This window comes from Lepus europaeus, chromosome X (assembly GCF_033115175.1).
Source record: "Lepus europaeus isolate LE1 chromosome X, mLepTim1.pri, whole genome shotgun sequence".
Classification (NCBI taxonomy): domain Eukaryota; kingdom Metazoa; phylum Chordata; class Mammalia; order Lagomorpha; family Leporidae; genus Lepus; species Lepus europaeus.
The window spans coordinates 110,891,331-110,919,324 of NC_084850.1; the positions used below are offsets into that span (position 1 = coordinate 110,891,331).

Here is a 27,994-nt window from a genome sequence, read left to right on the forward strand (position 1 = left end):
ATTGGAAGGGTACCTCAGGGTTGTTGCTTTCAGCATCTCCTCTGTGATTTGGTATGTGCAGGCCAGCTCTTTAAAATAAACCCAAAATAAAAATTAAATCTCTACTCTCTCATATTGAAAGGGACAAAGATGATTGTGAGAGGAGAGGAGAAGCTCACATTTTTTTTTTCTGCTATGCAAGCTTGGCAGAACCTTCTAGGAATCATAATGTTCAGATTTCCAAATTGTGTGCAACAATGGAAATAAATTGCTAATTGTTCACAGAAAGCAGCAAGCATGTCTAAAGCTGGACCAGATGGGCCTGGTACCTTCCCAGAGGGAGAGCGAAAGAACTAAGAAATGAACCCCAGTTTCAAAAGATTTATCTTAAGAGTTTGCCAAAACAAATTTCAGGCATATCTGGGGGAAGGGGAATTGTGAATGTAATTAGATGGGAGTGGCCAAAAGGGAGCTCATTTTTTTTTTTATTTTGGTTTTTGGTGACAGACAAGCTGGAATTTGTCCTCAGTGAATTTTATTCCAGGGGTATCATTTACCCTTTTGGCGTTAAGTGTATTAAATAAGTTTAATAAATTTCTTTGTATGTTGGCAAGGCTTGGGGGTCCTTGAGCATAAGTCAGAGTGCCAACCCTCCTATTTTAGGAGCTGACACATGGTGGCTGAGTAGTTCCCAGATTTCCACACGCCCTTGGCCAGAGCTGTGCTGAGAGCTGAGAAAGTCGCTAGAGTAGATTGGGCTTACTTTTGACTCCTGAGGTGGTCAGTTCTGTGGTCTGGCCAATTTGAAAGGCCCTACCACGAGTTAAAATTAATTCTCTTCTGCAGAACATACTCTGGCAGTTGAGTCAAGTTCATGGTTATTTCAGAAAAAAAAAAAACAAACCTATAAATTGCAGGAGGGTTGAGTATTTAGAATTCTATAATTCCCATGATATATAAAAAATAAACCTTAGAATGTAAACACTATTGTTTTTGGGAGCTATTTTTTCTTCCTTTCCATTTTTAGTTATTTTTAGTTTCATTGGCACTTACATAGAACAATGGGCAATTGGAATTACAACAAGTCCTCATTTACAGAGCAGATTTTCAGTAGACACACAATCTCTTTTTTAAAGCAACACTTTTCCCAGGCCAAAACAGGCAAAAAAAAATGGAAGCTAATTTAGACACCACAGAAAGTGAAAACCCAGCCAGTGTTTTCGACATGCCAAGAGTACCTATTTAATTGCTTTAACAAAGGACAATGTACAAACCAACTTGGGTATTGTTTGGAATTGCTCTGTTATTATTTTATATTTACTACAGAGTAGGGCAGGTGGAGATTTATTAATGCAAAATGAAACTCTGGAATTAAAAAATCTCTGGGAGCCGGCTCTGTGGCATAGTGGGTAAAGCTTTTTGCCTGCAGTGCTGGCATCCCAGATGGGCAGCAGTTCGAGTCCTGGCTGCTCCACTTCTGATCCAGCTCTCTACTATGGCCTGGGAAAGCAGAAGATGGCCCAAGTCCTGGGGCCCCTGCACCTGCGTGGGAGGCCCAAAAGAAGCTCCTGGCTCCTGACTTCAGATTGGCCCATCTCCAGCCATTGTAGCCATGTGGGGAGTGAACCAGAGGATGGAAGACCTCTTTCGCTGTCTGTCTGTCTGTCTCTCTCTGCCTCTGCCTCTCTAATAAATAAATAAATTTAAAGAAAGAAAAAAATTTTAAAAATCTCTGAAACTTAAAATATGCAAATCAATCACATACTTTTCTTGCTTCCCAACTGTCTGACAGCTGGGTTGACCCAGTGACCCATAGGAATGTTTGCTGGGCTACATTGCATTATTCAGTTGGTAATACAAACTTCACTGGGACTAAAGATAAATAAATCACTGCAACATTGCAGATCATCTTAAATCATGCTGCATTTTTCCTGGGTTGAGAAAAATACATTCTTTTGAAAACTCGCAGGAAGCTAGCTTTAGCTTTGAAATGACTTGATTGATTGAAATATGGATCACTTTTTACTGCACATAATTTGCTAGTGAAAATTTAATAAGCTTTCAGAATCCTCTGTAACATAAACATATGATCAATACATTTTTTTTCAGTTTTATTTTATTTATTTGAAAGAGTTACATTGAGAGGTAGAACCAGAGAGAGAGAGAGGTCTTCCATCTGTTGGTTCACTCCTCAAATGGCCTCAATGGCCAGAGCTAAGCTGATCTGAAGCCAGAGCCAAGAGCTTCTTCTGGGTCTCCCATGTGGGTACAGGGGCCCAAGGACTTGGGCCATCTTCCACTGCTTTCCCACGCCATAGCAGAGAGCTGGATGGGAAGAGGAGCAGCCAGGACGAGAACCGGTACCCATATGGGATGCCAGTGCTGCAGGCAGAGGATTAACCTACTGTGCCACAGTGCCGGCCCCTGCATGAGTTTTCTATGGCCAGATTTGCTCTGTATTTGGCAGTCACTCACTGCTGAAGACCCCATGAAATAAATACTTCCTTCCTCATCACCAACCTCAATTTTATATTTATATCAGTGATCTAATTACTACACACAGATCAGCCTAAGTTTAGTGGCTTTAAACAACTATGATATTGCTCAAATATTCCCTGGGTTGGAAATTTGGGCAACGCTCCTAGGATGGCTCATCTCTGCTGCCTGTGGTAATAGCTGAGGTACTGGTGCTGGAAGATCCAAGATGGCCTCCCTCGCATGTCTAACACCTCAGTTGGAGGAAACTGTATTGACTGTGGTCCTAGTCTTTCTCCCTCCTTCCCTCCCTCCTTCTCTCTCTCTCTCAATTTCTCATCCTTATTTCATGGACTTATCTATCAGTTGGACTTTTTTTTTGACAGGCAGAATTAGTGAGAGAGAGAGAGACAGAGAGAAAGGTCTTCCTTTTCCGTTGGTTCACCCCCCAAATGGCTGCTACGGCCGACGTGCTGCGCCGATCTGAAGCCAGGAGCCAGGTGCTTCCTCCTGGTCTCCCATGTGGGTGCAGGGCCCAAGCACTTGGGCCATCCTCCACTGCCTTCCCGGGCCACAGCAGAGAGCTGGACTGGAAGAGGAGCAACCAGGACAGAATCCGACTCCCCAACCGGCACTAGAACCCAGCGTGCCAGCACCGCAGGCAGAGGATTAGCCTAGTGAGTCACGGCGCTGGCTAGTTGGACTTCTTTAGATGACAACTGGTTTCCAAACTGAGAAAAGCAGAATGTCCAAGACTCTTTAAGGGCCTAAGTGTAGAACTGGCATCGAGTCACTTCCCTTAACATTTTAATGTGACCTGTTGGCCAAGACATTGTCCTTTTGAACTTCTTCCTTATTTCCACTACCTTCCTGGATAGCTATGTTAAGGACTCCCAAGCTCAATAATATGTTTCTCATATTTTGTATTTAGGGAGGAAACTAGAGCACAAAGAAGAGACAGTTTGTCAGATGTCCCCCATGAGTGGGGCAAAGGGCAGAGGCCAAGATTTTCACTGAGAGTTTCCGAATTCCCACACAATAACCGGCTCTGCAGGGATCCTGACTCAACAGGAAACAGTAATTATGTCTCTATAGTAACTTTGTTCATTTCATTGATGGAGGTTTATCATAACTTATAAAAAGCCATGGTGGCCATGGCTGGGGAATAATAGCCTTATGGCTCCAGAGCATCTGCAAAGGGCAGGCCAGCTGGTCTCATCAATTGAGGGAGAGGGCAGCTGCTCAAGGATGCATCCGAATCAGTTCCTGCTGCTGCTCTTCAAGGATTCATGGGGAAGCTGGGGCAGGCAGTCAGCAAAGAATACGTGTGCAAAGGTTGGAGGGAAGCACTGTGTGTTTGCAGCACGCAGATACAGAGAAACATTTGGTTTATTACAACAATTGAAAAACATGTGATGGTCTCTTACATCCCAAGCCACAAAGAAATTCCAAAAAAGAGGAGATACTTCCCAGTTTATAAATGGTGATGCTAATAACACTGCTTAGTCTAATAGGTGGTTGTGAATTCAGTGGAATAATGCAGGGACAGTGCTCCGCATGGGGTGGCCACATACAAAGGTTCAGTAAATACTAGCTATTATTTGGAGTGATTACTTTCTTCTTTCTGCTTTGGAAGAGCACTGTGTCTGAAAAGCTGGGCAAGTTTTGTCTCATCATTGTTAGCTGGACACAAGCAGGCTTTTAGAAAACCCTGAGACTCTCTTCCCAGATAACCTACTTTGGAGTTTGTATATGATCAGGACATCTAGTTGATACCAAAAAAAAAAAAAAAAACCCAAAAAACTGTTACCCCAATTTTTTTTAAAACTTTTATTTAATGAATATAAATCTCCAAAGTACAGCTTATGGATTACAATGGCTTCCCCCCCCCCAAACTTCCCTCCCACCCGCAACCCTCCCCCTTCCTGCTCCTTCTCCCCTTCCATTCACATCAAGATTTATTTTCAATTCTCTTTATATACAGAAGATCAGTTTAGTATATATTAAGTAAAGATTTCAACAGTTTGCCCCCACATAGTAACACAAAGTGAAAAATACTGTTTGAGCATTAAATCACAATGTACAGCACATTAAGGACAGAGATCCTACATGATATTTTTTAAAAATTGATTAATTTTCTATGCAATTTCCAATTTAACACCAGGGTTTTTTTCATTTTCAATTACCTTTATATACGGAGGATTGATTTAGTATATACTAAGTAAGGATTTCATCTGTTTGCACCCACACAGAAACACAAAGTGTAAAAATACTGTTTCAGTACTAGTTATAGCATTACTTCACATTGGACAACACATTAAGGACAGATCCCACATGAGATGAAAGTACACAGTGACTCCTGTTGTTGACTTAACAATTTGAGACTCTTGTTTATGGCATCAGTAATCTCCCTAGGCTCTAGTCATGAGTTGCCAAGGCTATGGAAGCCTTTAGGGTTCGCTGACTTCGATCTTATTCCGACAGGGTCATAGTCAAAGTGGAAGTTCTCTCCTCCCTTCAGAGAAAGGTACCTCCTTCTTTGATGGCCCCATTCTTTCCACCGGGATCTCACTCGCAGAGATCTTTCATTTAGGTCTTCTTCTTTTTTCCCAGAGTGTTTTGGCTTTCCATACCTAAAATACTCTCATGGGCTCTTGAGCCAGATCCAAATGCCTTAAGGGCTGATTCTGAGGCCAGAGTGCTATTTAGGACATCTGCCATTCTATGAGTCTGCTGTGTCTCCCGCTTCCCATGTTGGATCGTTCTCTCCCTTTTTGATTCTATCAGTTAGTATTAGCAGACACTAGTTTTGTTTGTGTGATCCCTTTGACTCTTAGACCTATCAGTGTGATCAATTGTGAACTGAAGATGATCACTTGGACTAGTGAGATGGCATTGGTACATGCCACCTTGATGGGATTGTGTTGGAATCCCCTGGCACATTTCTAACTCCACCATTTGGGGCAAGTCTGATTGAGCATGTCCCAAATTGTACATCTCCTCCCTCTCTTTTTCCCACTCTTATATTTAACAGGGATCACTTTTCAGTTAAATTTAAACACCTAAGAATAATTGTGTGTTAATTGCAGAGTTCAACCACCAGTACTAGAACAAAAATTACTAAAATGGATAAAGTATTTATCTACCTGACAGAGGCTGAGTCTCTCTTTACTCTAACAATGTTGCTCCAAGACAATATACACAATGTAATTTTACATTTAGATTGTATCCTCTCCTTGCCCAGCCCCGCCCCCGCCATTTGCTTTAAATTTTTCAGTAAATATTCTTTGCAGAATGCAGTTGCCAGTGATATTTGACCAGCATATGACAAGCATTGTATATTGCCTTTCTGATTCACCCGAAACTATGAAATGTTCATCTGAATTACAAAAGTACTTAAAAAATGGAACTTTTAAAAAACTTAACATCTAAAAATAGATATATCAAATTTATTTAAAGTATCTTCCATTTCATCATGATGCTTATATGCTTTATTTTGTCAATGATAAGCACTTTTTTCACATTTTAATATCACTGGAGTTGTGATGCATTGTCCAATTGATAGTGATTTAGATTCAATAAAATGTGATGGTTATTCAATTTAGGATTAGTATATTAAGGCTGTAAATTCACACTCCATTGAAAGGTGACATAGAATGTGATGGAACAAAGACATAAGCCTCAGCCATTCTTGCTCACTGCCCAAGAGATCGATAAACATTGCAGTGTAATCCTTGCCCTTGAATCTCAGTTGGGTCTCACACCCTATTGCCTTCATGCCCCACCCTCATTCTTTTCCTGGTTCCCAAGGCACCGCCCAGTTCCAGGAATTCCCCTCCACCTGTTGCCTCCTACCCCCACCCCTACCCCAGCCCTCCTAAAATATAAAAAGGCGGGGCCCCTAGGGGTCAGGGCCTCCTGCCTGGTGTTCCGTCAATGTCACCCACCTCTGTGAATTTATTTTCTCAGAATAAATTCGGTCTGGCTGTCAATTTGTACACTGCTTCCTCTCTATTCTGCACTTCTTTTCCTAACATTTATGGTGCCCCGTGTGAGGTGGCACCAATCTGCAACTCTTTGCTAACTGAATGGATATGAAGTTAAATATTTGAAGGCAAAATTGTTTAACAAATTATCAATAATTTCTTACCCTAAATAAAATGACAAGTTATTAGAGAAGAGAAAATAAATGAAGAATTTTACGTGGTACATTTATTGTCTCAAGATGTTTCTGATTCAGAGCTGGCATTGTGGTGTAGCATGTATGGCAATTCGGGGGTCTGTTGCTCTGCTTTGGATCCAGCTCCCTGCTAATGCACCAAGGGAGACCCAGATGGAGTTCTGAGCTCCTGGCTTCAGTCTGGCCCAACCCTGGTCAATCCAGCTGTTGTGGCCATTTGTGGAGTGAACCAGCAGACAGAAGATCTCTCTTTCTCTCCCTCTCTCTCTGTAACTCCACCTTTCAAATAAATAATCTTTTTTTAAAAATATATTTGTGAGTCTATGTTGAAAGGACATTTAGGGGTGGGCATTGTGGCACATGGATTAAGCCACCTATTAGGATACCTGCATCCCATATGTAAGTACCTGGTATCAAGTCCAGCCTCTGCTCCCAATCCAGCTTCCTGCTAATGTGCCTTGGAAGCAGCAGATGATGGTTTAAGTGCTCGAGTTAGTGCTACTCACATGGGGGACCTGGATGGAGTTCAGGATCCTGGCTCACCCTGGCTCAGTCCCAGCAGTTGCAGGCATTTGGGGAGTAAATAAGCAGATAGAAGATCCTCTCTCTCTCTCTCTCTCTCTCTCTCTCTCTGTCACTTTACATTTCAAAAAAATGAATAAATTTTTAAAAGGAAAAACAGTATATTTAATCTTCATTCCACATTTAATAACATTTAAATAATTCTTAGTAGATATGTAAATAAATGCAAAGCTGAGTGCTATTAAGTTTTTATCTCTTAAAATACATTCTATACCTGCTCAGAATCATAAAGTAGAATCTGGAAAAATTTAAACTTACTCTTTTGATTTCACTTCAGCTATGATAAGATGAAATACAACCAAGTGTAGAACTGATATCATTTATTCTAGCCCCCATTATCAATCGATGGCGAGGAGGCAGAACTTCTCCTATCAGATAGAGAAGCAGCTTGGGGAAATTGGGGAGGTCTTTGGAGAGCCAGAACCAGAGCAAAACTGCTGTCCCAAACACAAAACCACAAGTCCAATGGCAGTTCAGTGAGAGAGTGGACCCAGACAGATCATTGCCTGTTTTCAGATATTGAACTGTTTGTTAGGAAGAAATATAGCAGGAAGAGAGAGTCTGTTCCCAGTGGTAAGTGCTGACTTTGGTTACAATTCACACTGCCACTATCTACACGTGTGGTCTTTTTTTTTTTTTTTAATGATTTAGGTAGTATCTTCAATTTTTTTAAAAAAGATTTATTTATTTATTTGAAAGTCAGAGTTACACAGAGAGAAGAAGAGGCAGAGAGAGAGAGAGAGAGAGAGAGAGAGAGAGAGGTCTTCCATCCACTGGTTCACTTTCCAATTGGCTGCAACAGCTGTAGCTGTGCCGATCCGAAGCCAGGAGCCAGGAGCCTCTTCTGGGTCTCTCACATGGATGCAGGGGCCCAAGGACTTGGGAAATCTTCCACTGCTTTCCCAGGCCATAGCAGAGAGCTGGATCAGAAGTGGAGCAGCTGGGACTCGAACTGGTGCCCGTATTGGATGCAGGCACAGTGTCGGCCCCCCATGTATGGTCTTAAATAAATCACTTAAGCTCTCTGAGCCTCATTTGAATATTATAAAATGAAAGAGACAAGTGGCTCCTTTACACCTCCACATTTTTACCTTGCTTGGGGCAGTGCCATTTCCTACCTGGTGTTACATGTCATGTGTGGTAACTGTAAGTTCTTTGAAAAGTCAGGAGTAAAGGATTCTGCAGCCTCTGTGCACCCCGAACCATCACAATTGGAATGCAGCTTTACTAAGAGAAGCACTCACGAAAGTTTTGCTGCCTTGAGTTGAGTCAGTGTAGGTGATGGGTATGGCACCTTTCGGTAATATTCTTTGATGCTCTTTCCAGAAGGAGGGTCTCACTAAAGCTGAATGCCTTCTAGCTTCAGCTGGTAGGTGCCAACGTGCTGGTTCAGTCGGCAGAGTTTGGAAGCCCATGGAGGAATGAGCTATACCTATTACCCCACAGGACACCTAGTGAGGCCAGTTGATTGCAGGTTTAGCTCTGTGCGTGAGTACTCCAGCCATCTTCAAAGCTTAACAGGAGACAGAGGGGAAAGTGAAGGGAAAGACGAGAAATAGGGCAAACAAAGCCTTTAGCATCGGGGGTTGTCTAGGCATTTGGGTATGTCAAACTTTGGGTATTGAGTTCCAACTTCTTGGTGATGGAGAGAATGTTTTGATTGTATTTTCAGACATGGAACCTCCTAGAATCAAATGCCCAAGTGTGAAGGAACGCATTGCCGAACCCAATAAGCTAACAGTCCGGGTATCCTGGGAGACCCCTGAAGGAAGAGACACAGCAGATGGCATTCTCACTGAGTAAGTGCAGCTTGGCACCTGCAGCGATGCTGTGTCCTCACGCGAGGCGTTTACTCCCCAGTGTGGGGAGTGTGTCCGTGCTGCTCTGCTTATGCGTTCGCGCGATCCCCTGGTCATCATCTAACACGCTACATACTTGCTTCTGTATTGGTTTATTGTCTGTCTCCTTTACTGTATGGCCGTGTCCATATCACTAATGCCCAGAACTGTGCCAAGCACATCATTAGCACTCAGGAAATAGTTGTTGAAGGAAAGAAGTTGAGATAAGGGGTTGGGGGAAGAATGGTAGAGAAAGAGGAAGTTAACTGGTTAATTCATGGATAGAGTACCCCTGTTGCCTGCCTAGGTGTGTGTGTGTGGGGGGGGGGCTCCTACTTATGCCCACAGGCCTTATTGAGCCATTACCTCCACTGGGAAACCTTGTGTGTCTCCCAGGTGGGGCTAGTTGCTACACTCCTTGTGCTCTGAGAGTATAGTTTAGTGTCAAACTTCTTCACCCCTTGTTTTTTTATTGCATCTGTTTCTTTCAGAAATTCTGATTTGTCACTTAGCTTTACAAATTATGACCACATCACTTACAGAAGATTATATAAAAAGAGATGAGGTGGCTTTTGCCTTCTTCCTCACCTCTACCCCATTCTCCAGGTCCACTTGCATTTATAGTTGGAGGTACACCAGAGAAGCTTTTACAAATGGGTGCTTCCCTTTGGTGAAGTTCACCAATGTATTATGCTAAATCCAGCATTTTGGCCTGTACCCCTGCAGCTGCTGGCCTTTATGTTTTCTGGAAGCTACTACATCATGTCAGGATATTCAAATCTGTGCCTGAAAGTTCATGGCCCCATTAGACCTCCCTACTGAGTTTCCAACTGTGGACAAAAGGATGCCTTTAGCTTACGCCCTGGGGAGCCATGCAACATGGGAAGACTTTCTAGAGTCCTACCAACCCAGGCTGTGCAAACCAAAACCTTCTTAGACAATTATTAACAATAGCAGAACATCTCCTACTAAGAAGAGGTTGAATCTCTCCTCCCTAGCAGGACATTTTGTTCCTACATCCTGATAATCTTCCTCAAGTACATCATCTAGTTTAAATCATATTACTGCTTGTATTCTTCCTTGTAACTTCTTAAACATTGATCATTTAAAAATTATTCACTGTCACATACATATGACACAAACCCCTGAGGAGAAACTTTGGGTGAGTGGGATTAAAAAGTATATCACAGTTGACATGATCAGAGATTGGGTTTTATTTATCTTTGATGCTTCAGGGTTTAGTACAGTCCCTGGCCCAGCCCCTAACACACAGTAGGTTCTTGGATTTTTGCAACCATGATTGTTGTTGAAAGCCCACATAATAAACTCCAAATATCAAGTCACTAGATGATTCTGTTTGTCGAAAAGATTTTGTGAGGATACTCACCTTGGCATTTTTGTGGGTAACCTGTGTATTATGGTAAGAAATGTGACATTTTAAAAGGGCACCTCAGTAGTCCCCTGCTGCTCTGTTAAGAGCAGCTTTCTGCTCGCAGAGTTCTCCAGCCCAGAGCCTGCAATGACTCGGAGCCGGATGCCATGGGGAGCACACTCCAGCAGGGTGAGGAGCTCAGAGAAGGCTGCCTTGTCTCCTTTTCAACGGGATCCTTGGTTCCCTGGCATTTTTCCTGTGACCTGTCCCTCACGTCTTATCCAAGTTATATAGGCAGTGATAGAAGGTTTTAGTGTCAAGCTCTGAGACAAGTACTTCCCGTGAGTGCCTTCATTGACCCCTTCTGACTGTTATTTGCATGCCACAGATGAATGGAGCCTCAGTGAGGTTAGCAGCCATTCATGTTTGAAGCACTGCTCCTCTTAGGTTTATCTGCATTTGTATTGTGCTTCCCAAGGAACTTAGAGTATCTAAAGCCAAAAGCGACATGTCTGTAAGTGGGTGGATTTCTGCCACTTTCCCAAGACCCCTCACTGCATACCTTGTAAACAGCTGCCACGCTCACATATGTGCAAGACTCTCCTCAATGATGATGGTGATGCTTCCACATGTCCACTATGAGCAAATATTCTCATCATTCCCAAGAATGATACAGAGAAGAGGAATTTGCCATGTACTGAAAGCCAAACAAAGTTTGCCATTTGGTCACGCTCTACCTACTGGTGTTCTTATTATACAGCCAAGAAGAAAGATACTGGAGTCACTATAGCTGTGTGATCGTGGACAACTGCTTTACACTTTTGAAAAAAGATTATTTATTTGAGAGGTAGAGTTAGAGAGAGAGCGAGAGAGCGAGAGAGAGAGAGAGAGAGGGAGGGAGGGAGGAAGAGAGAGAGAGAGAGAGAGAGAGAGAGAGAGGTCTTCCATCTGCTGATTCACTCCCCAAATGGCCACAATGACAGGCTGGGCCAGGCAGAAGCCAGGAGCCAGGAGCCTCTTTGGGTCTCCCACATGGGTGACAGGGACCCAAGCACTTGGGCCATCTTTTGCTGCTTCCCCAAGCACACTAGCAGGGAGCTGGATCAGAAATGGAGCAGCCAGGACTTGAACATGAAATGCCAGTGTTGCCATGCCACAGTGGCGGCCACCTCGTTAAACTTTTTGTGCTTCAGTTTCCTCACCTGTAAAATGGAGATCATACTGCCTACCTAATAGAATTGTTGTGAGGATTAAAGAAATGAATATATATATGTAAAGTGCTTAGAACCATGCCTGACATAATGTAACATTTATGGAAATGCAAAGAATAATAATAATTATTATTGTATTATTAGGATAATCAAGAAATCACAGAGAATTTGCCTTTTGCTTTGGAAAGGCCTCCACTGGCCCAATTAGAAAAAGCGGAGAAAGTTCTAGCACCTCCTATAGGCTCCAATTTTCCATGACTGCTAGGGTCTGTATGTTCAAATGATTTTCCTCACCAAAAATTCCCCTGTTCTCTTGATAGTGAGGAACTCAGGTGCCCCCCTGGAACAAGGGTGGAACCAGAGGATGACAAGCCTTGGCCTCTCAGTCTCCCCCACACACTTTTCCACCCTCTAGCAAGAAAAAACACATCTCAACTTCCCAGTCATCGGGGCCTCCCATTTTCTGGTCTCAAACTGCTCTTCCAAAACAGAAAAGCTCAGGAGTTTCTGTTCTTTAAGATGTCTTTGCTCTGGTCGGACTGGCTGCCCCTCAGGACCTTTACCTCCTGTGCAGCGTGGGGGCTCCACAGCTGCCTGTTTGGTCCATAATGCTTCTGTATGTTTTGTTTTCTCTAAGTGTTATTCTAAAAGGCCTCCCCCCAGGCTCGCATTTTCCAGAAGGAGACCACAGGATCCAGTACACTGTCTATGACAGAGCTGAGAACAAGGGTTCCTGCAAATTTCGAGTTAAAGTCAGAGGTAAGAGAGCTGCTTCTTGGCCTTTTGCCCTTTTAGTAAGGCCGAGGGATGCAGGCCTACAGCAGGATTTCTCTGGGTGCCCACTCCCATAGAGACTGATGCGATGTGGGTCAAGTGTCCCATCTGAGTGCCAGAATTTCCCAGTACATATTCAGATGGGGTTCAGTGCTGACAGATTAGGAAAGAAGTTCCCCAGGACTAGTCTCATCAGAGCCCACAGTGGGCTGGCCCAGTGGGACACAATTTGGTGACATTTCCATCCCTGAGCTAGGGTGACCAGCTAAAGCTGCAAGTCCTGCTATAACCAGGGCAATTGGCAGTGACTATTCCAAGGCTTCTCCCACTGACTAAATAGTCATCACTCATTGCACAGTGTGATGTAGAAGCCTGATGGCAAAGCCGGTGCCCCTGAGTCCTTACCTCCTTTGCTTGCTCTGTGGAAGGGGGCCCAGCACTGAGATCCCTCTGGGCTTGTGTCCTTACAGTCAGACGCTGTGGCAAACTCAACGCTCCAGAAAATGGTTACATGAAGTGCTCCAGCGACGGCGATAATTATGGAGCCACTTGTGAGTTCTCCTGCATCGGTGGCTACGAGCTCCAGGGTAGCCCTGCCCGAGTATGTCAGTCCAACCTGGCGTGGTCTGGCACAGAGCCCACCTGCGCAGGTATGTGTGCAACTGTCTCTGCAGCCAGTGGAAGAATCTAAAGACCCCTTAGTTCTGGATTCCGGCACAAGGAAAGAAGGTTTTGTTTCATGTGGTTTGGAAAGTTCACTGCCATCATTCTTCATCTGAGTGGGTAAACCTAATCCCTAGTTCCCTGCTACAACTCATCTCCTTCGCCTCTGCCTGTCCTCTGATTTCTATTTCATGTCCTCCAAGGAAGAAGCTGGAAATGGGAACCCAGAGCCAGACTTTGACATTAGGAACCAGCAAAGGTGGCATTAGTACTCTGCCCCTCTCCTGCAAATGGAAGGACCTTGTTTATAAATCCAGAACACGGTCAGGTGTAGACAACGTAATGCCTGCTTTGCAGCACTGGCTTGAAAATCATACAGACTTTGGGCATTTGGAGGCTTTCTTTCTACATAAAATGAGGAAAGTAATTCCTTGCCTACCTGCTGAGTTGTTGTGAGGATTAAAAGAGGTTATCCATTGAACAGTGGATTAAGCAGTACCTGCTACAGGGTAAGCATTCTATATACTCCAGCTATTCTTACTGATGAACAAAAAGCAGCCTGGAGAGTGAAAACGCTGAGATCTGGACACATCAGAAAATTCTGGATGGATAAGTTATTTGTATACTTCTCCCTCTCTGTTTCTGTCTCTCTGCCTCTCTCTCTCTCTTTACATTTTCTGGTACCTCTTTACCCTTTCCCTTTAATCCCAGATATTAAGAGTTAGGTAGGGGAGAGACATACATGCCATCAGCTTAGACATACATGCCATCAGCTTAAGTGCCTGAGGTTCTATTTCAAACACTAAACTAGAAAGAACATGTCTGTCCCCGACTCTCCATCTGAGGACTTCATATCCACTGTGAGTCCTGGAGTGCTGGGACTAGTAAGTTTCTAGGCCTGCGTAGTTCAATATCTAAGCCATTAGTCATGTGTGGCTCTTGAACACTTGAAATGAAGCAAGTCTGAATTGAGATGTGCTGTAAGTATAAATAATACACACGAATTTCAGAGTCATAGTACAAAAATATAGAGTATCTCCATTTTTATATTGGTTACATATTGAAATGAAATTGTATATGTTGGGTTTAATAAAATAGTTATTTTGCCTCATTCTTTGTACTTTTAATGAGATTACTAGAAAATTTAAAATTATATACTGTCTTCTATTATATTTCTATTGACCAGGGCTATTCTATATATCAGAATTTTAAAATTTTATTTATTTTCATTTAATTTGAAAGGCATAGAAAAAGGGAGAGAGGGTCTGGCACTGTGGTGTAGTGGGTAAACCTGCCACCTGTGGTGCCAGCAAACATGTGGGCACCTGTTCGAGTGTTGGCTGCTCTACTTCCAATCCAGTGCTCTACTATGGCCTGGGAAAGCAGTGGAAGATGGCCCAAGTGCTTGGACCCCTGCACCCACGTGGGAGACCCAGAAGAAGCTCCAGGACCCTGGATTTGGATCAGCCCAGCTCTGGCTGCTGTGGCCATCTGGGGAGTGAACCAGCAGGTTAAAGACCTCTCCCTCTCTGTCTCTGCCTCTCTGTAACTCTGCCTTTCAAATAAATAAATAAATCTTTAAGAGAGAGAGAGAGAGAGAGAGAGAGTTTCCCTGTACTGGTTAACTCCTCAAATGACTACAATAGCCCTGGAGAAATGGGCCAGGAGCCAAGAAATGAAATGAAGGTGACCTCCAGCTGTTGAAAAGGGCAAGGGAATACATCCTCCTCTAGAACATCTGCAGGAACGCACAGGCTGTCAATATCTTGGTTTTAGCCCAGTGAAACCCATTTAGGACTTCTGGCCTCCAGGACTAAAGAGAACAAATTCATGTTATGTTAAGCCACTAAGTTCGTGATGACTGTTAAGCAACAAGAGGAAACCAATATAGATCCCCACTCTCTATAAGTATTTCTTGGGACAACCTCCCAAATAAAGTACTTATAGTCCAGTCTTATCTGAGGGTATACTTATGTATTTTGTTGTGTGTCATCGCAAGCTATATTGAGCCAAAATAAGTAGACCCATGTGGCCATTATTTACAGCCATGAATGTCAATGTGGGTGTCAGAACAGCAGCTGCACTTCTGGATCAGTTTTATGAAAAAAGAAGACTCCTCATTGTGTCTACACCCACAGCCCGGAACCTCCTCTACCGGCTGCAGCTGGGAATGCTACAGGTAAGTCCTTGGGGCAGGGGCAGGGGCAGGGGCAGGGGCAGGAGCACGGTGGGAGGAAAACCTGTTACAGCAGGGGGTCTGAGCTTTTCACTAAAAGCAAAGGCCAGATCCAGTGTTTAATCCATTTATTGTGAGCTTCAGAAACCAGCACTTTAGAGCTACCACCATGCATTTCTGGTACTGCAGCATAATCTGATTAACATTGACTCCTCAGAGCAAACTCAATTTAACAAGGTTTGTCTGCTTTCACTAATACACTTAATTGACATGCTGTCCAGACCCAGCCAGAGAACAATTGTCTTTGTTGAACCTGTCCAGGACATGCCTGGGCTGGAGGTGATCAATCAGTTGTCTGCCCAAAAGGCTAGCCCAAGGGATGAGGGCTATCCAGGAGCCCCCAGGCTCCACATCCTTCCCCAAGGATTTTCCCTGCCTCTCATAGAGCTCCACAGAGTGGCAGCCATCTTTATGCACAGTGGTTTTCAAAGTGTGGTCCATGGACCAACAGCGGTAGCCGCATTTGGGAGCTTGTTAGAAATGGACATTCTCCGGGCCTGGCATTGTGACACAGGAGGTTTAGCTGCAGCTTGCAACACTGGCATCCTGGTTTGAGTCTTGGTTGCTCCATTTCTAATCCAGCTCCCTGCTAATGTTCCTAGGAAGACAGAGGAAGATGGTCCAAGTGCGTGGGCCCCTGCCACCTATGTGGGAGATCCAGAAGAAGCTCCTGGCCCAGCACTGGGTGTTGTGGCCATTTGGGGAACAAGCCAGCAGATGCAAGAGATTTCTATCTCTTGCTCTCGTTCCTACCCTTCCTTTCATATAAATTTTTTTTTAAATAAAGAAATGCACATTCTCAGACCCCTTCTAGACCTACAGTATCAGAATCTACATCTAATGATTTTAACAAGAATTCCAGGTGATTCCTAAGCCCTTGAAAACTTAAAGAGCATTTTGTTTTCTAGGAAATGTGCTCCTCTCAGTTGTGTACATTTTGTAGCTACTAAATAAGGCAACCAGCATGATAGGGGTATGGGACAGGGGCCTAGAAACTGTAAAGATCAAATTCATTACTTGATGTTGTCCTGAAACCAGTTTGCAGTTAAGGGTGGTCCAGCCAGCTGGATGCTTTATAGCATCCAGGACAAGGAGTCTGCTGTGTCATGAACACAGTGCTGCAGCAAATGGTTTTCGATTTTCATTCATTTAATTTCATTTATTAAAATGAATAGAACTAAGTGTCTTGAGTAATCTTGGTTTAATCAAAGGCTACAATTTACTTCTTATGGTAGTATTAATATGACAAATAATGATATCTTTCTTCACACTTCCCTGTGTTTACATGACAGCCCATGAAGTCTGAAGAGCCATATAGAAAATTTAGCTCCCTTGATGATGACCAAATTCATTACATTTTTACCCCGAATCTCTGCTGTCTACCCTCTCCCCTTATGTCCCTTTGTCCCAGATAGGAGATTGCTCTTCAGAAAACACAAGCTTACATCTCTCTATTTTGTGAAAAATGGCATTGCAAGCTATACTCCATAATTATACATTTCCTGACAGTATTCCATGGAAAAATGAATAAGCCAAACAACTTGGTTTTTCTCTATTTGGCAAACTATGGCCCATGGGGCAAATGGGGTCCATTGCCGATGTCTGTAAGTTAAATTTTATTGTACACAATTGCATTCATTCCTTTGTGCATTGCCTATGACTGCTTTTGCACTACAACGGCCGAGTTGAGTAGTTAGGGCCGAGGCCATGCAGCTCTGAAAGCCTCAAACGCATTCAGCCCTCTGTACCTGTGGGTTCATCCTCCGGTTCATTCAACCAAACTGGGATCAAGATGATTTGGAAAAAAATTGTGTCTGTACTGCATATACACAGAATTTTTCTTGTCATCACTCCCTAAACATATAGTATGGAAACTATTTCCAAAGCATTTATATTGTATCAGGTATTATAAATAACCTTGAGATGGTTTAAAGTATATGGTAGGATATGTATAGGTTCTATTCAAACACAATTTTATGTAAGGAACCTGAGCAGCCACAGATGGTGGATACTGAGGGGCAATATTACTTACTCTCTGGCCCTTTACAAAAAAAGTTGCTCCCCACCCTTACTCTTCCATCTGCTGGTTCACTCCCCAAATGGCTGCAACAGCCAGAGCTGAGTTGTTCCAAAGCTAGGTGCCTGGAGCTTCCTCTGGGTCTCCCATGTAGGCGCAGGGGCCCAAGCACTTGGTCCATCTTCCACTGCTTTCCCAGGCCATAAGCAGAGAGCTGGATTGGAAAAGGAGCAGCTAGGACATGAACTGGTGCCCATATGGGATGCCGGCATTGCAGGCAGAGGCCTAACCTACTACAACATAGCACCAGCCCCATGTATTGATATGTTTCTATGTGACCTTCTCCCGTGAACATCCTTACATTTATGTTTTAACCAGAGCCTTCAAAGAAATGTTGGATTGACTTAGGCATTGCAGTTAGAATAATAGTAAAGAATATTTCTAATTCTTGTACCAATTCTCACTTCATATAGCAATGTTTCAGTGGAATTGTGGTAAAAATCATTTGGTGTTTTCATAATTTAGGAATTTTAAATTTCTTTTTCCACTTAGCCAGGTTCCTCTTATGAAACTTTCTTGTTCCCTTGGTGCCATCACTGCTTCTGAAGAGATCTCCTGGCACATGGTTGACCGGGCCACATTGCCGAGGCTTTTGCTAAGAATCAGCTCAGAGGACTGGACTTTTTGTCCTTGTTTCCTCCTGGGTTTGGCTGTGGGGGTCATACGGTAGGGCAAAGAAGGGGTCTCTGGAAATACTCTTCTCTCCTTCCAAAGACAAAGTTAGAATTGTCTGGGGGTGGTCTTGGGCACTTTTTAGGAAATTTGTCTCATGCAAGGTCTCACCCAGTCTGGAAACACATAAACTAGCATTTTGCTTAGGTTTCCAAAGTCCTGTTGCCAAGCCATTTCTGAGTACTGTTCTAGGAAGGTATTTAAGTTCTATAGTCACTAGTTTATCCCTGCTATCTTAACTATTTTCTGCACAATTTGGAGTGGGCAATAAGCTTCCAAAAACAGACCACTGCTGCCTCTGTAAGTTGGTAGTTTGGCATGAAAGTCTCCTTTAGCCATGTTCACACCTCCCCTGTTGTGTTTTTCCCACCCAGCAATCCCAGTGTGGCCTGGATCTCCGACACATCACCGTGGTAGAACTGGTAGGCGTGTTCCCGACCCTTATCGGCAGGATAGGAACAAAGATTATGCCTCCGGCCCTAGCTCTGCAGCTCAGGTATGGGGAAGGTCTGTCCTGAAATTGAACCCCCTTTGAATGCACTTTATTATAACCATGCTAACTGACATGTTGCTGCTTGTCCAAATAACTCATGCAGTGAGTAATTACTAGTGTTCTCTCTTCTTTCCCCCTCCAATCAGAGATTTTTGTTGTGTGTGTATGTGTTGGCCTGTAGGGGAGCCAGAGTGAGGCATTGAATCTAGGTACATCTGATATGAGATGCAGGCATCTTAACCATCATCTTAACCATTAGGCCAAATGCTTATTCCAGCATTTGTATTTTTTTTTTAAAAATGCTACTGCATTTTTATCTAGCACCCCTCTAGAGCATAGCACTAGCACTTTTGAGGCCAGTAGCAGTACTTTGCTATTTGCTACTCAGCACTTAGCACAGTACCCGGCATCATGTTGGCGGTGAATGACAGAAATCGCTTTGAGTTTCACTGAAGCCTCTTTAGTATTCCCAGCAGTGACAGTGGCCTTTAAGGGTATATTTGCAATTCCAAGTACCTCAAGGTAAAGTCTGCAAAACTCAAGATAGGGGATTGTGTTGCTATCTGAGAATTCATAATGATAATTTTAATTTAAACACATTTGAAAAATATGTTGCAGAATTTACTGAATATTCCTCTTTGGGATAAACATATTTCTGGGATACAATGTGATATTTCAATACATGTGTACAGATTTTTTTTTAATGCTAAGGAAATGGAGATTCTAACTACCCTGACTTGATTGCACATTGTATACATATATTGAAGTATCACATGGTACTTCACAAAAATGAACAAAATTTTTTAAAAAAATATGTGTTGCTGGACCGTACTCCTGCAGAATCTGATTTAGTAGGTCTGGGGTGGGGCCTGAGAATTTGCATTTCATGCAGGTTCCCAGAGAACCACACTGTAAGAACCACTGACCTAGTGTTAATCAAAAGTGTCAGAGTTTTGGAACTTTTTGGCAAGCAACCTTGAAGAAGAGGGTCAATCTTTATTGCATAGCCAGAAGACAGTGCAGGCGCCGTCACCTGAGGTGATTACTCAGATGCATTACCTAATGGGTTTGGTGTCAGGTCACGTGCTACCTTTATCAGAAATATTCATGAGGAAGAAAGCTTGGCAGATGGATGTCGTGTTCTTTTCTCCCTTGAATTCCACCCTAGAGTGTCATGTAAAGGAAAGAGGAATGATATAGGCAGAGAATAGAAAGCAGGAAAGAAGAGATGGAGAAGCAGGATGCTTAGATAATCTAAAGTTCACTTGTCTGGTTACACTGTTTTCAAGTAGCACTGAGGCCATGTTAAAACCATTGATGGGAGTTGGTGGGAAGGGGAGACGGGTGCCTGGTATTGCCAGGTCACCACCTGCCTCCTTTCCTGGCCTCATTTCCTTTAGATCTGCACCTATGGGCTAATTCATGTTCCCTAGAGGAATTTTCTACTGATATCAAGGTATAGGATAGGGATACAGAAAGCCATACTTTTTTTTTTTTTTTTGGCATTTAATCACAACCTATATTTATTTATTTTTTTTATTAAACTTTTATTTAATGAATATAAATTTCCAAAGTATAGCTTATGGGTTACAATGGCTTCCCCCCTCCCATAACTTCCCTCCCGCCCGCAACCCTCCCCTTTCCCGCTCCCTTTCCCCTTCCATTCATGTAAAGATTCATTTTCAATTCTCTTTGTATACAGAAGATCAGTTTAGTGTATATTAGGTAAAGATTTCAACATTTTGCCCATATAGCAACATCAAGTGAAAAAACTACCATTGGATTACTAATTATAGCATTAAATAGCAATGTACAGCACATTAAAGACAGAGATCCTACATAATTTTTTTTCAAATTAATTAATTTTCTATGCCATTTCCATTTTAACACCAGGTTGTTTTTTTTTTTTTCATTTCCAATTCTCTTTCTATACAAAAGATCTATATCGACATTCTTCTTTGAGTCTCTAGAGTTCTCTGGAAGATTCTCCAGGAAGAACCACTTCCGAACTGATGACAGACATTGTTGTAACTGAGACATACTGCCAGCACCACCTTCACCCACATTCTCAGGGGTGTCTGCTCATCCATGCCCAAGATTTCTGTGGTTTCTTGGCCCCAGAAGGATGCATTTCTGTGGCTATTGCTGATTTGTGGCTCTGACCACTCATTTCTTCCCATGTGGTTTTCCTTTTTTAAAAGATTTATTTGAAAGTCAGAGTTACAGAGAGGCAGAGGCAGAGAGAAAGAGAGGTCTTCCATCCTCTGGTTCACTCCCCAGATGGCTGCAATGGCCGGAGCTGTGCCAATCCAAAGCCAGGAGCTTCTTCCTGGTCTCCCACGCGGGTGCAGGGGCCCAAGGACTTGGGCCATCTTCTACTGCTTTCCCAGGCCATAGCAGAGAGCTGGATTGGAAGAGGAGCAGCTGGGACTTGAACCGGCGCCCATATGGGATGCCAGCACTGCAGGTGGCGGCTTTACCTGCTATACCGCAGCAATGGCCCTGGTTTTCCCTTTTTTATATTCTATGTCAATGAAGGGACAGGGCGACCTTGAGCAATGTATGTGGTAACACCTGGTGGCACAGTGGAGGTGTTCCATCCTAACTTTATAAGCACTATAAAATTGAATGTTCCAATCTCTCAGCGGTCATTCTCACCCCACAGGCTCCTGCTACCACATGGCTTGGCCCTCTTCTCCCTCCAGACCCACTTATTTTGTTTCTGTTTCCTCCCCTTGCTAGAACTTCCCCTAGATTCAATAACCCCTTTCTTAAGGACACAAAGCACTTTAGCTCTCCATTCCCATCTGACTTACTTGCACTTTACCTACTTACAGGCCTACATACACGTGTTCCAAGATTCATTAATGCACGTCATTAAGTCATCTCCTAAGCTCCTCTTTGCACTGCAGGAAGCCTGGCAGAGGCATAGTAATGTTGCCTTTCTTTGATTTCTAGTGAATTAGCAATTTAGCTTCCCACTGGGATAAAATATAAATTATTCCCTTCTTACCTGTAATTTCTTGTCAAAAGGCAGAAAAGGGTGCCACCAGTTTGTGTTTTATGTAATGATTTTTTTTAACCTTTATCCATTTGTATGACAAGGAAAATAGTTCATCTTAAATCCAGGTGGCAGTGCCTCTTGCACAATCTCAAGATACCCTCTCTGTGTGGAGAAGAGACTGAGGGCTCATACTTTCCTTAGGCTCAGCTCATCTCTTTGTTTGCTTTCTGCAGCTTTTCTCATCTGAATATGTTTGCATTAGTAAAACAACTACACAGATTAAATTCTAGTGTAGTAGAGTAGAAACAACACCAGACACTTGAAATCACTTCACGTTCTGTTTTTGGAATTAGTTGGGATACAAATTTGTGATTAATCAAGTCAGAATCCCTGGGGTGTAGACCAAGCCCAGTTCCTTCTGTCTGTGCAGTCCCGAGCTGGCCCTTGAATAGGTCATAACTATAATATTTGGAAAGTTATTCCAATCAGCTTTACCTAGTCTAGGATTTCTCAACTTTGGCACTATTGACATTTGGGCTGAAAGAATGTTTGTTGGGGAGGGTTTCCTGGGCATGGTAGGATATTTAGCAGCATTCCTGGCTTCTACCCCCTAGATGCCAGTAGCATTTCCACCCCCATTGTGATGGCCAAAAATATCTCCAGACATGGCCAAATGTTCCCAGGGTGGGGGTTCGGGGGGGCAGAGAAATCACTCTAGTTGGTGTATGGTTATGAGAAACTAGTCTGCAAACTTGGGTTGACTCCTATTTAATGCCAAAAGACAATCTGTTAGCCTTGTTGTATGTGCCTTTGCAGCAACTGTTGGTGTATGGTGCCATTGTGGGTCTGACACCCTCCTAACCACAGCCTAAAGCAGTGCTTCTCAACCTTGCATATGCATACCAGCCTTCTGGAGATATTGCTAATAATGCAGATAGAAGTCTGATAATTTTGGTGTGGGGTGTGAGCATCTTTTCTAACAGGTTCCCTTGTGTTGCTGCTAGTCCAAGGTCCAGCCTTTTGAGTTGCAAGGACCTAACAGAAAATTCAGTCCTTCCTGAAATCAAGCCTTTCTCTGCACACAGTATCACTCTAGGGCTCTGACTCCCAGAACCCTGCTGAATCAGGGTTTGACATACTCTTACCTTTTCTTTGCCTGCCCCAGGTTGTTACTTCGAATTCCACTCTATTCCTTCAGTATGGTGCTAGTGGACAAGCATGGCATGGACAAGGAGCGCTATGTCTCTCTGGTGACACCTGTGACTCTCTTCAACCTGATTGACACTTTCCCCTTGAGAAAAGAAGAGATGGTCCTGCAAGCAGAAATGGGCCAGACCTGTAACACCTGACGCGATGTTCCTCTGTTGGTGGTTCCTTTTCTCTTTATATATGGTGCCACGTGCATGGGAAGGCCTTAAAATATCCTCGATGTACAGATTTTTATTTGTAATTTTTAAAGTCTATTTTATTATGAGCTTTCTTTGCACTTAAAAGTTAGCACAATGCTTTTTGTACTTCAAACTGTTTCAGAAGTTTTGATGAAGATATTTACTCTAACTCTTCACTCCAACATGACTGGTTCATTTTGTAGAAAAATTAGAAGTCACAACGATTCACATGCTTTCAACATGTTATTCAGTGTGAAATATAACTCTTTTCTATTTTGTTTATATAAAACTTTTATTAATAAAATATTTTGGAGCAAATTCAATGAAACTCACTTTCTTTATCAAGCACTAACCCTAACTTGCTTGGCATGGTCCATGGTTTTAGGACAAATTCTTGGTGGTGTTTTAGGAATGAAAACATGGGATTAGCCTTGTCAGGAGCTCAGCTGAACTGGGACAGTGCTGAGCTGTCGGTTGTCAGAGTAGCCAATTGCAGCAACAACTCAAAAATGAAAGAGTTAAGCCTTTAATCACCTGCAGCAATGGGATTAGTAAGAGGGCAGACCAGAGACAGGGCTGCCTCCTGTTCCGTTTTCCTCCGGGGAGCAGCGCGTTTGCTGGGTGAATCCTGCAAAGCAGTGCAGAAGGGCAATCTTCTCCTTGTTGAGGGAGCTCGGGACAAAGGCACTGGCGGTTTTATGGACCCCGGAGACTGGTGGAGGGCCAGGAGTAGCAAAGTACTGGGTACGGAGAGCAGGGAAATGCAGCTTCAAGGTTTCTCCCATCTGCCCCGGACAGAAGGAGATCTTAGCAGAGACACCTGAAAAAGGCTCCTGTCCAAGGCTTCAGATAAAGAGACCTAGAAATGACAGCACCAGGACCAAAACTGTAAATACACTTGGACCTCCCTGTCTGCAGCTTCTGCATCTGCAGATTCAACCAATCAGATTGAAAATACTCAGCCAGAAAACTCCATGTGTTCGGAACATGTACAGATGTTTTCCCTTATCATTATTTCCTAAACAATACAGTAGAACAACTATTTCTACAGCGTTGCCATTGTATTGTTAGGTGATGTAACACGTTTGGTAGGATGTGCACATTATATGAAATACTACAGCCCTTTACGTGCGGGACTTGAACATCTACAGGTGTGGGTGTATCCAAGGGGGTCTTGAAACCAATCCCTGAAGACTGAACAAGTATGATTGGGCAGGGCAACCTGAGCCCATGACTGCAACTTCCCTTGGAGATCTCAATGCACTGGTTGTGCCCTATGTCTGCTTGTGGGAAGGGCAGCTTTCCCTATGTGGCCTGCCTTTATAATCGCATATGGGCATGCAGGAAAACACATACAACGTTTTTTAACCTGGAGACAGACACCTCATTCCCTCCGTGTTTAGAATATCGGTTTGGCTCACAATGTATTCATGAGCAAAGAAAGTGACTGCATTTATATGGAAAGTACAAATTTCAACATTTCAAGAAGTTTAAAATATGAAGCAGATTTGATACTTCATTTTTTGTTCAGGTTAGGTTAGCCATAGAGATCGCTAAACTGTAAATAAGCTTACACTCTATTTAAAAAATAAGATTTAGTTTACAAAGCATACTAGAAGCCACTCTTTGGTGGCTGTCGTCTTTAAATGTATCAGATAAAGGTCAGTGGTGTGGCTGGGGGAGGAATGTCAAACAGTGACTAGTTCAGAAGCCATAAAAAGTCCAAGAGATCATTTGCCACAATTAAGTAAGCACATATCTGCCCCCTGTTAAAGCTCGCTGGCCTTCGACAAACCAGCCTGTGCCCTCTGCCCACTAGCCTGAAAGTCTGAGCCTTAAAGGTGAGCTGACATTTAAGGAACTGCTCTGATTTCTTCAAAAACAGTTGTCCTTTTGAATTTGGAATCTTATGGGCAGTTTGCTGTACAATACAAAGACTATTTGAAGCTTAATAAATACACTGTTATTAAAAAATGTATGGCTTATCCTAAAATTTGAGCACATTCTTAAAGATTAGTAAGAAATCTCTAGAGACCTGATTTCTCATTAGAAATTTCAGTTTTGTTTGATCCCCAGTTCTGTTTGCTTACACTGATACAGAGGAAATCCTCTCTCTCTCTCTCTCTCTCTCTCTCTCTCCGTGTGTGTGTGTGTGTGTGTGGAGGGGGGAAGGGGTAGGCAGTTAAATTTTCTGCTGAGCACAAACAGAACACTGTCTCCACTTTAATCGATGGCAGGTGAAATCTCGATTTGATTCTTTTATCCTAGTTGGACTGTGTGGAATTTGCCCCTGCTCCCAGCCTGCCCGTGCATGGTTCAGTGATCAGTCAGCGATTTAGACCACTTAAAAATAGAATCAGGGTCTCCGTCTCTGGCTATCTTCTTTCTGAGATCCTGTCCTCAGTTTTCATTTGCCGTGGTTACCCTTGGTCTCTGCTCTAGCTCTTAAAACCAGTAAGACTGCAGGTTTTCTAGCATCACTTAAGCCTCTCCCACGCTCAACCACAGTGTGGTATATTCTACAAGACACCCTTTGGCAAAATCCCCTTCAAAATTGATGCCTCAAGTTGATTGTCTTATTCCAAGTGATGATTGCTTTCTAGTATCCAATTGCTTTTTGGTCACTCTTCAGAGTCTTCAGATAGTTTTTAGAATATACATGCAATATATACATTTTGTCCTGATACAGGTGTCTGGGGGAGGATTGGCCCAATAGGAGTTTCTTAGCCATTATAAGAAAGCTAGTGAAGAGTGAGCCAGAAATTGGAAGAATCTAAGTCATTCCCAGAGAACTGCAGATTTCACCTCTACAAACCTTCAACCCTTGGGCTTAGGCTTAGGTAACTGGGGAAGGGATGAAGGAGCAGAAAGGGAAGGAGGTAATCCAAAGTGCATCAAAGAAAGATCCCCTCCTGCTTGTTCACTCCCCAAATGGCCAGAACAGCCAGGACTGGGCCAGGCCAAAGCCAGGGGCTGGAACTCCATCCTGGTGACCCACATGGGTGACACAGGTGACAGAAGCCCAAGTTTTGGGCCATCATCTGTTGACTTTTCAGGCACATTAACAGGGAGCTAGATCAAAAGAGGAACAGCCGGGACTTGAACTGGTACTCCAATATGGGACATCGATGTTGCTAGTGGTAGCTCAACCTGCTGTTCAACAACGCCAAAGTCCATGTAGCATTTTCTTTGGATTTCTCCCATTTCATGAGAAATGGAAATGACTAAGGAGCACTTTAATATTTCTGCTCTTTTGTAACGATGAGGAGTCCTGGGCAAGGCCATGATCATCCTGTTCATCAGAAGAATCAAGCCTGAGAAAAGGCATCAAAATATTCAGGTGGAAGGTTTTTGGAAGAAGCAGTATTGATTTTGATTTTTGAAGTTCATTCTGAACAATGAATAACCTGTCACACTAATACACCATACTCGTCTTTGAGATGAGCTGCAATGTGAATGCTAATGACTCATTGATTCATTTGTTCACCAGGAACATCTTGCTCAACTATCGTAGTTCATTGATCCTAAGGTACATACTCTTTCACATTTTAATATCTCTAAAGTAGGGAATGTCTTAGAATTAATGACACCCTTTTCAGTCAAGGTCTTGATGGGAAACAGATGACAGATGCAAATGGGGGACTGAGGAGGGCATAATGAGAATGGCTGTTTATCCTAACGTGGGCATGGTCAAGGGAACTAAAGCAGCAAAGGTGGCAGTGACATGGAACATTTACAACTGGGGGCCTGAAGGGAAAGAGGGGGTGCTACTGCTGGAACCCATGGAGCCCTGTAGGTATAATCTTAGGGAAGATCACTTGTGAAGAGCTGTGGAAGAAGAGCACAGCCTTTAACAACCTTTAGTCCATGGAGGGTAGTGTGTGGAAAACAAATATCATGATATTTCTATCCTGTCCTTTGATCCTCTGCTATTGGTTGCAGTTCATCAAACCCAGTGGAAACCCAGAGAGCAAAGAAACAAAGCACAAAACAATTTGGAACATTTAGAGTGACTCTGCTGAGGTAAACAGTGAATACCCAGCACAGTTCTTTCCTTCTGAGTATTGACTCTTTGCTTTAGCATGAAAAAAACAAAATAACAACAACAACAACAACAAAACTCATGTCCCGAGTACAAGAGACAGTTTCCCCATAATCTACTTCAGAAGTCAGCAAACTACAGCTCACATTCTGGCCATCTGTTTTTTGCAAGTGAAGTTTTCATTGGAACACAGCCACACACATTCTTTTATGTATTGTTTATGGCTGCTTTTGTGCTACAGCAGCAGAGATGAGTAGTTGTGACAAAGACCATATGGCCTCTAGAGCCTGAACTATTTATGATTTAGCCCTTTAGGAAAAATTTCTGACGAGTATCACTGCAGAGTAATATTAGTTCTGTCAAACTGTCATCCAACACTCAGTACTTTAGCTACTACCAATTCTCGTCACACAGAGAGTTGGGAAAGAAAAAATTTGGAAGACATAGTAAACCAACATAAAACATAGGTGCTTCAGCTCCACTTCTGGGGCTAGTCAAAGAATCCAAGTTGATAATTATTTCAAATTCTCTTTTATACTCTGTCACCACTTCAACTAGATCACTTTCTTTGCCTGGGGATTGACTTAACTCTTCATTTCTGTAGGATGTGGCTCCATAGTAGCCCTGCTTTTATTGGTTTCTTCAGTTTCCTATTGGCCAGGATCATTGATCAAAGTAGTGGCCACTTTGACTCAGCATGGGGGAGTCAGGGGAATAGCTATCAATTTCACTTTCCTTTCACCATTCAGTCCCCTACTGGTACCTTTCCTTGTCCAAACTCAACCAAAACCCAGAGAGTAGGATAGCTCCTTTGAAACAGTTCAGTAAAGTTCACTTCTTCAAGGCACAGAACAGTGTGAAGAAGAGTGAAGGGAAAATATGCAGAGACAGGTGTGGGATATTCAGAAAAACATCTTCCAATGATAATTAGCAGCATTTTTTCTTCCTCGCTGGTGTGAGACAATACCAAAAAATTCATGGAAAAAAAAAACAGAAAATAATGTGAAT

The 27,994-nt window shown here is 43.0% G+C and overlaps 1 protein-coding gene across 1 annotated transcript in view; it reads left to right on the top strand.

Moving 5' to 3' along the window:
* Nucleotides 1-23,254, top strand: part of SRPX (sushi repeat containing protein X-linked) — a 93,346-nt gene extending 70,092 nt beyond the window's left edge. Inside the window, exons 5-10 of the mRNA XM_062184072.1 lie at nt 8,889-9,015; nt 12,275-12,396; nt 12,882-13,061; nt 15,120-15,253; nt 18,434-18,555; nt 22,722-23,254. Coding sequence (XP_062040056.1) covers nt 8,889-9,015; nt 12,275-12,396; nt 12,882-13,061; nt 15,120-15,253; nt 18,434-18,555; nt 22,722-22,905 — 869 coding nt within the window. The 3' untranslated portion in view covers nt 22,906-23,254. The remainder of the gene's footprint in view (nt 1-8,888; nt 9,016-12,274; nt 12,397-12,881; nt 13,062-15,119; nt 15,254-18,433; nt 18,556-22,721) is intronic.
* The last annotated feature ends 4,740 nt before the right edge of the window (nt 23,255-27,994 follow it).